The sequence below is a fragment of the Leucoraja erinacea genome, chromosome 11, assembly GCF_028641065.1.
Source record: "Leucoraja erinacea ecotype New England chromosome 11, Leri_hhj_1, whole genome shotgun sequence".
Taxonomy (NCBI): domain Eukaryota; kingdom Metazoa; phylum Chordata; class Chondrichthyes; order Rajiformes; family Rajidae; genus Leucoraja; species Leucoraja erinaceus.
In genome coordinates this window covers 40,448,829-40,465,884 of record NC_073387.1, presented here as the reverse complement: position 1 = coordinate 40,465,884, position 17,056 = coordinate 40,448,829, and the positions used below count along the sequence as shown (strand labels likewise).

The 17,056-nt window shown below is 35.1% G+C and overlaps 1 protein-coding gene across 1 annotated transcript in view; it reads left to right on the top strand.

Annotated features, from left to right (window-relative positions):
- The window catches only part of LOC129701709 (glutamate receptor ionotropic, delta-2-like), a 448,180-nt gene that overhangs the window by 342,220 nt on the left and 88,904 nt on the right, over nt 1-17,056 (top strand). The window contains exon 10 of the mRNA XM_055643077.1: nt 15,413-15,610. Within this exon, the coding sequence (XP_055499052.1) occupies nt 15,413-15,610 (198 nt within the window). The remainder of the gene's footprint in view (nt 1-15,412; nt 15,611-17,056) is intronic.

Sequence of the window (17,056 nt, the reverse complement as noted above, 5' to 3'; positions counted from 1 at the left end):
ATAAGCTCATGCAAATACTATTATTGTGTCATTATCCGAATCTCCGTTTTATTTATTTATTTATCCATTTATCTATTTATTTATTTATTTATTTGCTTGTCTATTTATTTATCTATTTATTTATCTATTTATTTATCTGCTTGCTTGTTTATTTATTTATTTATTTATTTATTTGTTTGTTTGTTTGCTTATTTGTTTGTTTGTTTATTTATTTATTTATTTATTTTGTTAGAAGCCGTGTACAAAAGTATAAACCGTGGCATATGACATAATACATTTATTGTACAGCTTCAATTTTAATTTTAGTTAAGATGAAATAGAAAAAGAGGGAAAGAACAAGAAAGAAAGAAAATGAAAGAGATAGTGAATGTGTAAGAATAGAACCCGTAAACAACCAAATGAGTGTCGTCGAAGAGTGGGTAAGTAAAAGAAATAGGAAAATTGTAAGGAAATAAAAAGCCAAAAACGGGGGAAACCCCCCAAATTGATGATATACCTGCTTCATTTCGCTCCCCACCCATCACCCAGTCCGTAAATCGGTTTAATTCCGAAGTTGTGTTGCACCATACTATCCTTGTAATGATTCAATGAATGGAATCCAAGTCATCGAAAATTGCTCTGATTTTCCTGCTAAGACAAGTCTCATATTTTCAAGGTGTAGCGTCTCAGACATGTTTGTAATCCACATTTTAAGAGATGGGGCAGATGTATTTTTCCAAAATTTAAGTATAAGATTTTCGCCGTTATCAGGCCATAATTAAGGAAACGCCTTTGAAATATTGATAGCTCATGGCAGGCTTCTACCGTTCCGAAAAAATCAGTTTCATATGGGGGTCCAGTTTTGTTTTTAATATTTTTGAGAAGATTTCAAAAATTCCTTTCCAAAAGTTATGCAGTTTTATGCATGAGGCAAAGGAATGTGTTACAGTTGCTTCTTGAGATAGGAGAGACATTCGAAAAAAATCTTATTCAGTTTAGTCTTTGAGTAATAGAGTCTGTGCAGTTTTTAAAATTCGATTAAAATGGGTCTAACATTAATCGAACAATTATGTATATATAAAATATATTTTTCCCATCTGTCTTTGGAAATTTTTAGGCCTAATTCCTCTTCCCATTCTCTTCTAATTGCGTCTGACAATGGAATTTCTATATTTAGAAGGGTATTATACAGGTATGATGTTAGATTGTTTGACTGAGTTTCTATTCATACCTTCTGGCAGCAGAGTTTGGTAATCATGGGTTTATGTTTTCAAATAATCACGAATTTGATTAATTGATTACCTTTCAGACTGTATTTCGATTATAATTTCTAAAATGACAGGAGATTTACCATCTTTTGGGGAAGGTGGGACCTGTACAGAAAGGATGGGTTGCACTTGAACCCCAGAAGGACCAATATCCTGGCGGGGAAATTTGCTAAGGCCACTGGGGAGACTTTAAACTAGAATGGTTGGGGCGAGGGACTCAAATAGAGAAAGCTAGTAGACAGAATGGGAGGCAGGAAGCAGAAAAGGGAAGTACTCGGACACAAGAGGGGAAAGAAAGAAAAGAAAAGAAACAGAGAAGAAGAGACGGGGGTTTCAAAAAAGTGCATATTTTAATGCTAGGAGCATTGTAAGAATGGTGGATGAGCTTAGAGTCTGGATAGACACCTGGAAGTATGATGTTGTGGCGATCAGTGAAACATGGTTGCAGGAGGGCTGTGATTGGAAACTAAATATTCCAGGATTTTGTTGCTTCAGGTGTGATAGAATTGGAGGGGCAAGAGGTGGAGGTGTTGCATTGCTAGTCAGGGAAGATATTACAGCAGTGCTTTGGCAGGATAGATTGGAGGCCTCATCTAGGGAGGGTATTTGGGTGGAACTGAGAAGTGGGAAAGGTATAGCAACACTTATTATAGACCGCCAAATGGGGAACGAGAATTGGAAGAGCAAATATGTAAGGAGATAGCAGATATTAGTAGTAAGCACAAGGCAGTGATTGTGGGAGATTTCAACTTTCCACACATAGACTGGGAAACACATTCTGTAAATGGGCTGGATGGTTTGGAGTTTGTAAAATATGTGCAGGACAGTTTTTTTTGCAGCAATACATAGAGGTACCTACTAGAGGAGGGGCAGTGCTGGACCTCCTGTTAGGAAATGAGACGGGACAGGTGGCGGAGGTATGCGTTGGGGAGCACTTCGGGTCCAGTGATCACAATACCATTAGTTTCAATATAATTATGGAGAAGGTCAGAACTGGGCCTAGGGTTGAGATTTTTGATTGGAGAAAGGCTAACTTTGATGAGATGCGAGATGATTTAAAAGGAGTGAACTGGGACATTTTGTTTTATGGGAAAGATGTAGAAGAGAAATGGAGGACATTTAAAGGGGAAATTTTAAGAGTACAGAATCTTTATGTTCCTGTTCGGTTGAAAGGAATCAGTAAAAATTGGAAAGAGCCCTGGTTATCAAGGGAAATTGGATATCTTGTTCGGAAAAAGAGGGAGATCTACAATAATTATAGGCAGCATGAAGTAAATGAGGTGCTTGTGGAGTATAAGGAATGTAAAAAAATCTTAAGAAAGAAATTAGAAATGCTAAAAGAAGATATGAGGTTGCTTTGGCAAGTAAGGTGAAAGTAAATCCAAAGGGTTTCTACAGCTATATTAATAGCAAAAGGATAACGAGGGATAAAATTGGTCCATTGGAGAGACAGAGTGGGCAGCTATCTGCAGAGCCAAAAGAGATGGGGGAGATATTGAACAATTTCTTTTCTTCGGTATTCACCAAGGAGAAGGATATTGAATTATGTGAGATAAGGGAAACTATTAGAGTAGCTATGGATACTATGAGTTTCAAAGTAAAAGAAGTACTGACACTTTTGAAAAATATAAAAGTGGATAAGTCTGCAGGTCCTGACAGGACCCTAGGACATTGAGGGAAGTTAGTGTAGAAATAGCCGGAGCTATGACAAAAATATTTCAAATGTCATTAGAAACGGGAATAGTCCCCGAGGATTGGCGTACTGCGCATGTTGTTCCATTGTTTAAAAAGGGTTCTAAGAGTAAACCTAGCAATTATAGACCTGTTAGTTTGACTTCAGTGGTGGGCAAATTAATGGAAAAGATACTTAGAGATAATATATATAAGCATCTGGATAAACAGGGTCTGATTAGCAACAGTCATCATGGATTTGTGCATGGAAGGTCATGTTTGACTAATCTTCTTGAATTATTTGAAGAGGTTACTAGGGAAATTGACGAGGGTAAAGCAGTGGATGTTGTCTATATGGACTTTAGTAAGGCCTTTGACAAGGTTCCTCATCATTTTTTAAAGACCTCTATCAAGTCCCCCCTTAACCTTCTGCGCTCCAGAGAATAAAGACCTAACTTATTCAACCTATCTCTGTAACTTAGTTGTTGAAACCCAGGCAACATTCTAGTAAATCTCCTCTGTACTCTCTCTATTTTATTGACATCCTTCCTATAATTGGGCGACCAAAATTGTACACCATACTCCAGATTTGGTCTCACCAATGCCTTGTACAATTTTAACATTACATCCCAGCTTCTATACTCAATCCTCTGATTTGTAAAGGCTAGCATACCAAAAGCTTTCTTTACCACCCTATCTATATGAGATTCCACCTTCAAGGAACTATGCACGGTTATTCCCAGATCCCTCTGTTCAACTGTATTCTTCAATTCCCTACCATTTACCATGTACGTCCTATTTTGATTTGTCCTGCCAAGGTGTAGCACCTCACATTTATCAGCATTAAACTCCATCTGCCATCTTTCAGCCCATTTTTCCAAATGGCCTAAATCACTCTGTAGACTTTGGAAATCCACTTCATTATCCACAACACCCCCTAACTTGGTATCTATTATATACTTGGTTATATCTCAGACAGATCTCCAAGCTTTTTAATTTGTAGTCTTTCCCAATAAGTAAACATTTTATCTATAATAGATGGGGTAAACGACTGGTTCTTAGCTATTGGTGAAAGAAGAGATAAATTTCTTAGTTTAAAAGTTGATTTTACTTGTCTCCAGATTCGTAAAGTGCTGTGAATAATCGGATTTTTATCATATAGTGGGTTGGGGAGAGAAGAATCGCGCCTATATTAAAAGGCGAGCAATCCTCTCTCTTGATTATTAACCAATCTACCTGTTGGCATGCGTTATCCAGCCAATAAATTACATTTTTAATATTCATTGCTGAATAATAGTATAAGAAATTGGGAAGAGCCAATCCACCCATTTCCTTGGGTTTACATAGATGTCGTTTATGAATTCTATGTATTTTATAATCCCACATAAAGTTTGTAATCCGGGAATCAAGATTAAAAAAAAACATTTTAGGTTTGTATATTGATTGAAATAAATAGAGAATTTGTGAGAGGTAAATCATTTTTATGGCATTTATTCTGCCTATTAGAGATATCGGAAGTGTTTTCCAGAATTGAATAAGAGCGTTTAATTTAGTAACTAAAGGCAGGAAGTTTGCATTGAATAAAGATGTATATTTTCTGGTTACCTGAACACCCAGATATTTAACTTTTTCTGTAGCAATTCTGAAAGTGAATTTTAAAAGGTGTATCAGCTCTTGAGGTCTTATTGCCATAATTTCACTTTTGTTCCAGTTTATTCTATATCCTGAGAAGGAACCAAATTCCTCTATAAGATTTAATATATTTGGAATACTAACTTGTGAATTGGTGATATATAATAATACATCTGCATATAATGATATTTTATTATTGTAGTGTTTAGTATTATAGCCATGAATGTTCGGATGTACTCTTATACTCTCTGCTAAGGGTTCAATTGCAAGGGCAAATAACAGGGATGATAATGCACATCCCTGTCTATTGCCCCTGGATAGCTGAAATTACGGAGAAAGTATGTGGTTGGTCAGTATTTTGGCAGTCATCCTATTATATAGTAATTTTATCCATGAAATAAAATTCTCTCCCATCTGATATTTTTGCAGTAATGTGAAAAGGTATTTCCATTCTACTTGGTCAAATGCTTTTTCTGCATCTAATGAATTAATTGATGTCTTCTTTAGTTCTGTAAGAGTACATTATGTTAAAAAGGCATCTCAAATTATTAAATGAATGTCTCTTGGGTATGAACCCCGTTTGATCCGAATGTATTAATTTATTAACGTATTTACTTAATCTTCTTGCCAAAGTTTGGGCTAATATTTTCTGATTTGTATTTAGCAGGGCAATTGCTCTCTATGAACCGGGGTCTTCTAGATCTTTATCTTTTTTTGGGTATAAGTGTGATAGTTGATTCAGCTAGTGTTTGTGGTAATGTCTATTCTTTAAATGCGTATGTATAAAGCTTGTGTAAACGTGGGGAAATTAGCTTGTGAAATCTTTTAAAAAATTCGTTACTGAACCCGTCTGGTCCTGGTGTTTTACCGTTCTTCAGCGAGTTGATTGTCTCGTTTATTTCTTTAATTGAAATCTGTGCTCCTAATTCCTCTTGTTCCAGCGGGTTAAGTGTTGGAAGTTTACAGTTGTCCGGAAAGTTTGTAATTTTTCTGCTATCTGTTGATGTTTTGGATGTGAATAAATTTTGATAACATTGGGAAAATCTTTCATTCATGTCTTTTGGAAGCGTTAACAGTTCACCTTTATCTGATTTAATTTTTAGAATAGTCTCGTCCTTTTCAACTTTTCTCAGCTGGCGTGCTAAAGGTTTGCGTGGTTTGTCGCCAAATTTGAAATTTTCCTGTTTTGTAATTTGAAATAATCTGATAACTCTTACAGATAAAATTTGGTTTAGTTTAAATTTCAATATTGCTATCTTGTTGTGTTTATCTATAGTTGGATCTATCGCGTTTTCTAAATCAAGTTGTCTAATCTGTTCTTCAAGTTGCAATTGTTCCGTCCTATTCTTTTTTTTTGATAAACTTGGTATGAAATGATAGAACCTCTAATAAAAGCGTTAAAAGATTCCCATAATAGGGAGGGCGAGATGTCTGGGGTATCATTGGTCTCAAAAAGAGTTCCATCTGTTGTTTTAAATATTTACAACAGTCTGGATTGTTTAGTATTTAAGGATTGAACCTCCAGAACGATTTTTTATTAAACATTCCATCGAGTTTTAAGCAGAAGGTTAGCGGAGAATGATCGGAAATGATATTATTATAGTATTTAGGGTTAGTTGTAAAGGGTATTAATTTTGTGTCCACTAGGAAGTAGTCAATACGTGGATAGGTTTTATGTACTGATGAGTAGAAGGAGTATTCTCTTCCGGCAGGGTTTGCAATCCTCCATACGTCTGTTATATTTGTATTTTTTATATACGTATTTAAAAGTTCACTGGATTTTGATTTTATATTAAGTCTCTTTTGTTGGGCAGATTTATCGAGATATTGATACAAAACGCAATTGAAATCTCCTCCGATTATCATGTTTTGCTGATTGGACAGAAATTATATTCAAGGTTTTGTTAAAGAATTGTGCGTTATCAAAGTTAGGAGCATAAATATTTACCATGCTGAGTGGGGTAGAATGTATCTCTCAAAAGACTATGACATACCTCCCCTCTTTGTCTGCAATGGTGTTTTTATGTTTTAATGGTATGCCCTTACGGATTATAATTGCAGTACCTCTGGATTTAGAGAGATAGGAGGATTGATATGTTTGACCAATCCAATTGGGCTTCAGCCTGGTCTGAGCTTGAACTTTCAGATGTGTTTCCTGTAAAAATATTATATCGGCATTGTGATTTTAATTGGGCAAGAATCTTACTCCTTTTGATTGGCTCATTAGCGCCCCTGATATTCCAGTTACAAAATGTAATACCTCCAGTTTTCTTTAGAGGATTGTCTTGCATTGTAACTTACATTGGTTCCTTTATTTCAGATGGTGCAACACAATACCTCAACCTTCAGGGTGTTGGGTGGGTGTTCCCAGTTGCTAAACACTGTAGATATATCCCAAAGAAATGTGCCCTATAAAGAAAAAGCAAAAAAAAGTGCTAAATAACATAAATAATATGAAAAAAACAGTATTTAGAAATACTGTGTGAAACCACCGAATGGTGGAAGAATTTAGGTAACCTTCCGTAGATGTAGATTACATTTGGCTCAGTTCCCTGCGAACTAGTATTATGGAAGAGAAAGAACAAGCCAAAATTGGTTAATATATTCGCAGAAAAAACAACCAAGCATGTACTATAAGTAGTTCATCTAATAGCTTAAACTAAATAGATATTTACTATTTAAATGCTGTGTTTAACTTAAAAGAAAAAAACTTTTTTTTTTAACTTGTTAATAATTGTCATATTGAATTTTTATACAGAAAACAAAAGAGTGCGCTATGTTAGCTTCTTGTGACTGACATTTATCACAAATGGGTGAGACATTGGGGAAAAGTTTATTTATTTTAGTTTTTGAATAATATAGTCTATGTAATGTTTTATATTGAATTAGAGTATGTCGTACGTTGATCGAGCAGTTATGCACATATAGTAAGTGTTTATCCCAGCTCTCTTTTGAAATTTTTATAGCTAGTTCTTGTTCCCAGTCTCTTCTAATACCATCGGTTGTAGGTATTTCTATATTTAAAATAATGTTGTATAAGTATGATATTACTTTTGTTTTCTGTATAAAAATTCAAAAATTCTGGAATGAAATATTTGAAATCTTAACAAAATTATTTAAAATAAAACTTGTACCAAAAGCAGAATGGATCATTTTTGGAATATCGGAAGGTAACCCCGAATTAAATGTGTTTCAAAAGAACTTACTTAATTACGGGCTAATAATGGGAAAAAAGCTTATACTCCAATTTTGGAAAAATGCTCCAATACCAACAATAAAAATGTGGGTTTCAAACATGTTCGAAACACTACACTTGGAAGAGATGAGACTCCTCCTAGCAGGCAAAGCAGACCACTTCCAAAAGACGTGGTCTGCATTTACGGGAACTATTACAAGCATAAGGTGCAATAGTAATTTAAAATATAAATGGTACCAGGATCTGGTAACGGGGGGTATAAAATATATATATTTTTAAAACACGGTTGGTATATCCTTTTTTGTGGAGTTTTGTGTTACAATAGAGCGATTGTTTTTCCTTTTTTTTAACTTTCTTTCTAGGGTCTTATTTCATTTCTTTACTTCCTTCTCTAATTTCTTCCCCAAGGGGCTTTCTTCTCCCAACACTTTCCTGCACCTTCACGATTCTTGCTCACTTTCCTTACTTCTTTTATTTCTACCTTTTTTAAAGCTTGTAAAATGAAGTGGTACAACAAAATGTAATAAGATATTAGGTGATTGGATAGTTTAGAACAAGAGCAATTAGGAGCACGGATTACTAGTGAAGAAATAAAACAAATAATAAACTCATTGAAAAATGGGAAGACCCCAGGACCAGATGGCTTTAGTAATGAATTTTATAAAAGATTTCAGGAGTCAATTGTACCAAGATTATTTAACTTATACACGCAGGCTTTTACTGAAAATAAACTACCAGAAACCCTAGCAGAAGCAACAATAACGCTTATACCAAAAAAAGATAAAGATTTAGATGAGCCTGGTTCTTATAGAGCTATATCACTTCTAAATACGGATCAGAAAATTTTAGCAAAGATTCTAGCTAGAAGGCTAAATAATTATATTAACAATTTAATAAATACGGATCAAACGGGATTTATACCCAAAAGACAATCATTTAATAATTTGAGAAGGCTTTTTAATATAATGTACTCTCATAAGAAGGACAATGAAGATATCTCAGTGGTCACGTTGGATGCAGAGAAGGCATTTGATCAAGTAGAATGGCAGTATTTATACAAGGTACTCCAAAAATTTAATATGGGAGAGAATTTTATTAGATGGATTAAACTACTTTATGATAGACCTACGGCAAGAATATTAACTAACAATACGCTATCTCCAAAATTTTACTTATCAAGGGGTAATAGGCAAGGGTGTGCCTTATCACCATTGCTATTTGCCCTTATGATAGAACCGCTGGCCGAAAGGATTAGAAATCACCCGAATATTCACGGATATAACAGTAAGGACTCAAAGAATAAAATTTCATTATACGCTGATGATATCCTTTTATATATTACTAATACACAAACGAGTATACCCACCTTATTAACACTAATTGAGGAATTCGGCTCTTTTTCAGGATATAGAATAAATTGGAATAAAAGCGAAATTATGTCTTTAAATCCACAGGATTCGAGACACTTACTAAAATTCCCCTTCAAAATTGCAACAGAAAAATTCAAGTACCTGGGTATTCAAATTACGAGAAGACACAAATCATTATTTAGTGCCAATTTTACACCACTATTAAATAAACTGAATGATACGATTAAATTTTGGAAAACGCTTCCACTCTCATTGATAGGTAGAATTAACGCTATAAAAATGACTTTCTTACCACAATTAATATATTTGTTTCAAGCGATCCCAATATATATTCCAAAATATTTTTTCAAAAAATTAGATTCCACTATCACTAATTTTATATGGGACTACAGAACACATAGAATTCAACGAAAGCATTTGTGCAAATCTAAAGAAGTTGGGGGTTTATCATTACCTAACTTTATATATTACTACTGGGCAGTGCATATTAAGAACATAATATACTGGCTGGATAGTTCCACTCAGCAGTTGGAGTGGATAAGAATGGAGAAAGAGGAGTGCTATCCGCACGATATAGGAACGATCCTGCTCTCACCGATAACATTTAATAGTATAATATATAAGAAGAACCCAATTATTCACAATATAATAAGAATTTGGAAACAAATAAAAGTATCCTTGAAATTAAATAATTTATCAGTACTAACTCCACTATTGAATAACCCCGCATTCAAACCTTCTCTCATTGACAACACATATCAACAATGCGATAGACTGGGGATTAGGAAAGTAGGGGACATGTATGAAGTGGGCAAACTGTTATCATTTCAACAATTAAAATTAAAATTTAAATTGAAGGATAATCAATATTTTAAATATATACAAGTATGTGACTTTATGAAGAAATATACACATAGATTTCAAACTATATTTTTAGATCCTTTAGAAGAAGCAATGAATATTAAGGCTGATTCACAAAAATTAATATCATACTTTTATAATAATATATTAAATAGAGAATCACCCTCAACAGAAGCATTAAGGGAAGATTGGGAACAAGAGTTAATGATAAAGATCTCGAAGGATAGATGGGAAAAGTATTTGATGAATACACATAACTGTTCTATTAATGCAAGACATAATTTAATTCAATTCAAATTATTACATAGACTATATTATTCAAAAACGAGGTTGAATAAATTTTATCCAAACGTCTCTCCCAGATGCGATAAATGTTTGTTTCAAAACGCTAATATAACACACTCATTTGCTGGATGTACAAAGTTGAATAAATTTTGGAGTGATATTTTTGATATATTTACAAAGATTTTCAAGTCAAGAATAGAACCTAAAACGGAATGGATTATATTTGGAATAATAGGAGAAGATACCAATTTAAATAAAGATCAAAATGTTTTTTTTAATTATGGGTTAATAATTGGAAAGAAATTGATACTTAAATTTTGGAATAATACAACCACACCAACTGCTAAAATGTGGATTAGGAATATGATGGACATAGCACGCCTTGAAGAAATGAGACTCCGACTAATAGATAAATATGACCAATTCTTAAAGAGTTGGTCTCCTTTCATCGACTTTCTGGAATCATGTGATGCAGCGGTGCCGTAAGGATTGCTGATTTCAGTTCATGACGCGGATAGAGTTACATCTCCGAATACAGATTTGAAAAATTCTCTTTTAAGGGGCCTTCTCTTCTATTTCTACTTTCCACTTTCTCTCTTCCTTTTTTTTATTTTTTATATACACACTTCACGTTTTCTACTCTCTACTATCTATTTTTCCACTTTTTCCTCTTTCTATTGTTTTCTTTTTCTTGTTCTGCTTACTTCCTTCTTATAACATAAAACTAGAGGTTGTACATAGAATGGATTACGGTATTACATAGTTACAATGTACTGTATTACACTGTACTGTTTTGTGCTGTATTAACTTCTTATAAAATAAACAAAAAAAAAAAAAAAAAAAAAAAAAAAAAAAAAAAAAAAAAAAAAAAATATTAGGTGATGTGTATTACTGTACTTGTAATAAAAAATAAAAAATAAAAATAAAAAGACATAAAAAATAAATAAAAATAATTGTCATATTTAGATAAGAATCGTCGGGCTGAAAGAGGTTAACTAAGAACTCAGTCTTGGATCCATGTCTTGGCTGCCTGTCAGGTTCATCTCAGTCTGTCTTTTACTGGCTCCTTGCTAGCTTGGATGATTCTCTGTCGGTTTGGCCTGAGCGTTTCTGGAAATTTGCCCACACAAATCGATAAACCATATTTTTTGATATATACCGATACAATGAACCTTAACTAGAGGTCATAAATCTAGAGATTATTTAGTGTTAGCTTTAAAGAGGAATGAATCATTATTCAGTTATGATATTACGTTTTAGGTTAAAATAAATGATTTAGTACAATTATTTATGTGTTAGTATATAATTAATTATATCGTTTGTTAGTAGATTATTACGTTCCGCTCCATTTAATTTCTTTTCTATACTGCATAATTCCATTTTATTGAATCTTTCTTTAGTAAACACGATGGACTTGAGTCCACTTATGTTCCATTCCAACCCTGGTTGGTGTCTAGACAATCCTTTGGCTGGTTGGAAGGTGTCTAGACATTAGCGAATTAGTCAGCCATCTTATCTGCACCTTTTGTACATCTTTTTATGTAAAGAAGCATATTCTCTCAAACTACCCCTTATAAATATATATAAAAGGTATACATCAACAAAGCCGTAGCATTTTACATCCTTTAATGTCCTTTTTTAAGTCTTTCGTGTATTTGAATGCCTCTTCTGGATCAATAAAATAACGCTCTGAGTCATTATATGTGACCCTCAGTTCAGCAGGATATATTATTCCATATCTCAGGTTTGGAATTCCTTTAAGAATCATCCGGATCTTTGTAAAAGGGGCACGTTTCTTCGCCACTTCTGCCGGGTAATCTCTGAAGAATCTTACACTTTCTCCTTCGAACATCAGGTTTTTCCAATTGGTACTTTCTTCATAATGTCTTCAAGAACTGCTATGTCATTAACTTTCAGGATGATCTGTCTTGGTGGAGCTCCGACCCCTGAGTGTGCTCCCTGAACTCGATGTGCAAAATCTACTTTGGGTCTTTCAGACATCTTGAATACTTGTTGGAGTAAGTTGGCAGTGAAAACCCGAGGGTCTGTTCCAGTTTCCTTCCTTTCTTTCACTCCAACAATTGTTAAGTTTTGCCGTCTGGACCGAGCTTCGAGATCAAGGCATTTGTCGGTCATTCTGGCCAGTTGCCCAGAAACTCGGTCTAGATCTTCTTTCATTCTTTGCATCACTTCAGACATATCCGTAGTCATAGTTTCCAGATCTTTAATAGCTTTGTTTTGTTTTGTAGAAGTAAGGAGAACGGGCTCCAGCATTTTACTGAAATCTTCTTCAACCTGTTTAATTTCTTCTCTTAGATCGGTATCTACTTCTTCAATACGGTCCTGTAGAATACCAATTCTATCACAAATATCATTGTTCCCGGCATCCATACTTGTTTCTAACTTTCCCAGCTGAGTAGACAGCTTGGAAAGCTCTTTATGCAGAATCTCACCAAAGTCCTTTGTCCCAACGTCTCTTAAAGATTGTTCATGTTCTTTTACTTTTCCTTCCATAGCACCAATAAATCTTTGTCCTTCAGTTTCCTCTTCAGATTCTTCAGGTGTTGTTTGAGGTGTTGTTTTCTCCAACTCTTGAGCGAGCCGCAGTCTGGTTAGAGGTCTTGTCGGGGGCCGCTTCTGTAAATTCCGTTTGCTCATTTAAAAGTACCGGTACCTCCTTCAGTTTGCGGCGATTTCTGATGACGTCACTTACGTGAGGTCAGGTATCTCCCGCTGAGTGTTTTTAAATCGGTCCCGTTTTCTCTTGCAGGCTTTTTAGCGCTTTTAGCACATTTTCAGGAACTGAACTAAATGGAGTGCCTCTTACCACTCCATGGCGTCACCAGAAGTCCCCCAATTTTTTTGAAATAGTTTAGTTTTACCTGAGTTTGATTAATTTGGATCAATTCATTGGAGATGAATATTGTAACATACAACCTATAAAGAAGGTACCTTTAAAGTGGCATCACAAGTAGATAGGGTGGTCAAGAGGGGGTTTTGGCACTTTGGCCTTCATTAGTCAGAGTATAGTAGTTGTGTGTTAACTTACAGTTGTACAATACATTGATGAGGACACATTTGGAGTATTGTATTCAGTTTTGGTCACCCCGTTATAGGAAAGATGTTAAGCCGGAAAGGGTGCAGAGAAGATGTTGCCAGGATTCAAGGACTGGATCTATGGGGAGAGGTTGAGCAGGCTAGGACTTTATTCCATGGAGCACAGGAGGATGTGCAATCTTATAGAGGTGTATAAACTCAAGAGGAGAATAGATAGGGTAAATGCCCAGTCTTTTAACTGTATGGGGATCAAGAACCAGAGGACATGTTTAATGTGTGCGGGGAATGATTTAATAGGAACATGAGAGGAAACATTTTTACACCAAGGATGGTGAGTACATGGAACTAGCTGCTGGAGGAGGTATTTGAGGCTAGTATCATCACAACATTTAGAAAACATTAGGACAAGTACATGGATAGGTTAGGTTTATAAAGATAAGGGCCAAACACAAGCAGGTAGGAACATTGTAGATGGAGCATGTTGGTTGGTGTGGACAGCTAAGCTGAAGGGTCTATTTCCATACTGTATGACTCTATGAACAAGTGCACTTTGTTCAGAAATCTACTCAGAATGCAGATACGATTAATTTAATCACATTTAGTTTAGTTTAGACATACAGTATGGAAACAGACTCTTCGGCCCACCAAGTCTGTTCCGACCAATGATCGCCCGTAGGCTTGTTCTAACCTATGTATCATTTACAGAGGACAATTAATCCACAAGCCAGCATGTCTTTGGAATGTGGGAGGAAACTGGAGCACCTGGAAAAAGCTTACGCAGTAACAGGAAGAATGTACAAACGCGATGTAGATAGCACCCATAGTCAGGATCGATTTTGGGTGTCTGGTACTGTAAGGCAGCAACTCTACCCACTGCGACACTATGCAGCCCATAATTTGAAAATGATTGTTAACAAATGGTACTCTGCTAGATGTTCTTACTTGTTTAACTTCTTGAAGCAGGGACTGCAGAAGCAGGGATTAGCACACAACGTTAAAGACAACTACTTGCTGTTATGTTCTTGAATACTTTGAGGAAGCAAATTATGCCATTTTCGTTTCAAAATTTAAGATATTTTGGATAATTTTCTTCTGTCATATCTTCTCTCAACTGGCGCAGGCCTACAGTTACAGTGATATCTGGTTTACCAAATTGTTATTATTCAACAGTGAACAATGACAGTGTGTCAGAGGATATGTAGATATTGAGGCACAATTGTAAGGCTCAATCATGTACCAACCTGATCCTGATATATGTGCACAATCGGTGGTGAGATGTCTGTATATATGTGTGCGTGTACGTGTGTGTGTGTGTGTGTGTGTGTGTGTGTGTGTGTGTGTGTGTGTGTGTGTGTGGGGGGGGGAGGATGATAAATCTTTGTTGATCTCTGTCTTTTTCAAAGTTAGGAATACCAAGGTCAAGAATAGTATCTGTTTTCAGTTATCATACTCTTCACAATTTGGGGATTAAAGCCCCTTATTGTACATAACATTGTATACACTTGCTAAGCCAGCAGACTAATCTTTATTTAACTATTTAAACATTACTGCTGTGCAACATTAAGAATCACTTCTTGAATAGTCTTGTGGAGATTTCAATGCAGAATGACAGAATCTTTGCTATGAAAATGTATTTGTGGCTCAATAGAAATGTTTGTAAAAATAAAGTGGAAGTAAAATATATTCTGCTTATTATTCTGTTTCATCCAAACACATATCTATATATTCCTGCATGGTAACCAATCTTTCAATTGCATGAAAAATCAACCTTATATTAATAAGCAAGATAGATCACTGTGTGAGGTTTCATGCTTAGCATCACTTGATGAGGCATCTTTTGAGCTTTTCTTTGCTAATTTGGAGATAACATTTCTATTACATATATTTTATCTAGATGAACGAAGACAATATTTATTGTCAATTTTCCTTATTCAGTCTGAATAAATGTACATTCGAAAAGCAAACAAAGTATACTGGAGAGTATTTTTTAGGGGGATCTGCATTACTTGAACATTAACTTCAACATTATTGTTGGACCTGTTGTTTTTTAAATAAAGACAACTCTACAGTCTGATCTTTTCCTTTTTTTTCAGGTGACTCCATTTGTTATGATATCAGAGAATATATTTGGTCAACCTAAAGAATTTTGTGGCTTTTCTATTGATGTTCTGAATGCACTTTCAGAGCATCTTGGGTTTAAATATCAAATCTATCAATCTCCTGATAATCAGTATGGAAAATTACACAATAATGGAAAATGGGATGGCATGATAGGAGAACTTGTTAACAAGGTAAGCAGATTACTACTGACATATTATTAATTTTGTATTTATATTCACTTTGCGTAATTCACATATTAAATAAAGTAAAACAAACCTCATGCTGACTTTTGGAACCTTTCATCTTTTCATTTTAGTTTATTTACTATTAATATATGTTGTTTTTCTTCCTGCTTCGTGGTAACTCATGGTTGTTTTACCTGTACATGCCTTCATATTTTTAGTAGAGCTCAAAGGATTTACAGTGCTATGTTTACTTTGACATTATTCATTTGATTCAGAAGATAAGGTTATAAAATTAAAAGCAACAGAATTTGACATTTTCAGTTCTAGATTTCTGAAAGAGTATAATCAGAGGCTGTATTAAAAAATCTTCAGCTTATTAAGGGTTAATTTAGTGACTGTCAACTGGTGATAGATCAAGTGATATATCACCACAATGGACTCAATTGGTGGTGGAATATTGTATACCCTGGTTGACCTTTATGCCCTTTCACCACTTCTACTGTTCAGTAAATGACCATTATATCCTCTAAGCCCAATATAATTACATAAATATCTTTAGGTCTATGAATATATTTTTTCTTCTATAAATGTATAACGCCCACGTTGATGATAAAATTTGCATTTAGAAAATGTAATTTGGGACAACATTGTCCATTTTGTCCATTGAATCTGTGTTTGAATCAATAGACAATAGGTGCAGGAGTAGGCCATTCACTGTGATCATGGCTGAGCATCCACACTCAGCACCCCGTTCCTGCCTTCTCCCCATATTCCTTGACTCCGCTATCGTTAAGAGCTCTATCTAACTCTCTCTTGAAAGCATCCAGAGAATTGGCCTCCACTGCCTTCTGAAGCAGAGAATTCCACAGATTCACAACTCTCTGGGTGTAAAAGATTTTCCTCATCTCTGTTCTAAATGGCCAACCCCTTATTCTTAAACTGTGGCCCCTGGTTCTGGACGCCCCCAACATCGAGAACATGTTTCCCGCCTTTAGCGAGTCCAATCCCTAAATAAACTTATATGTTTCAATAAGATACCCTCTCATCCTTCTAAATTCCTTCATCCTTCTAAATTTATCCACATTAAACTGCATCTGCCATGCATCTGCCCACTCACCCAACCTGTCCAAGTCACCCTGCATCCTTATAGCATCTTCCTCACAGTTCACATTGCCACCCAGCTTTTTGTCATCTGCAAATTTGCTAGTGTTAAACCGCTGTCTCACGGTGCGCGTTGATCCACGAGGTACACCGAGTTAAAACTCGTGGTAATAACATATGATTAATGTAGCTGTAACATCGGAACTCGTGGACGTAACTTAAAGACTTGTGGCGCTAACGGCAGGTACCCGTGAAACTTGTTAACTCTTGGAAAAATTCAAACATGTTTAAAGTTTTCCACGAGTAAAATGTACTGCTGAAGTTAAAAATTGAAACATTTAAACTCGTTTT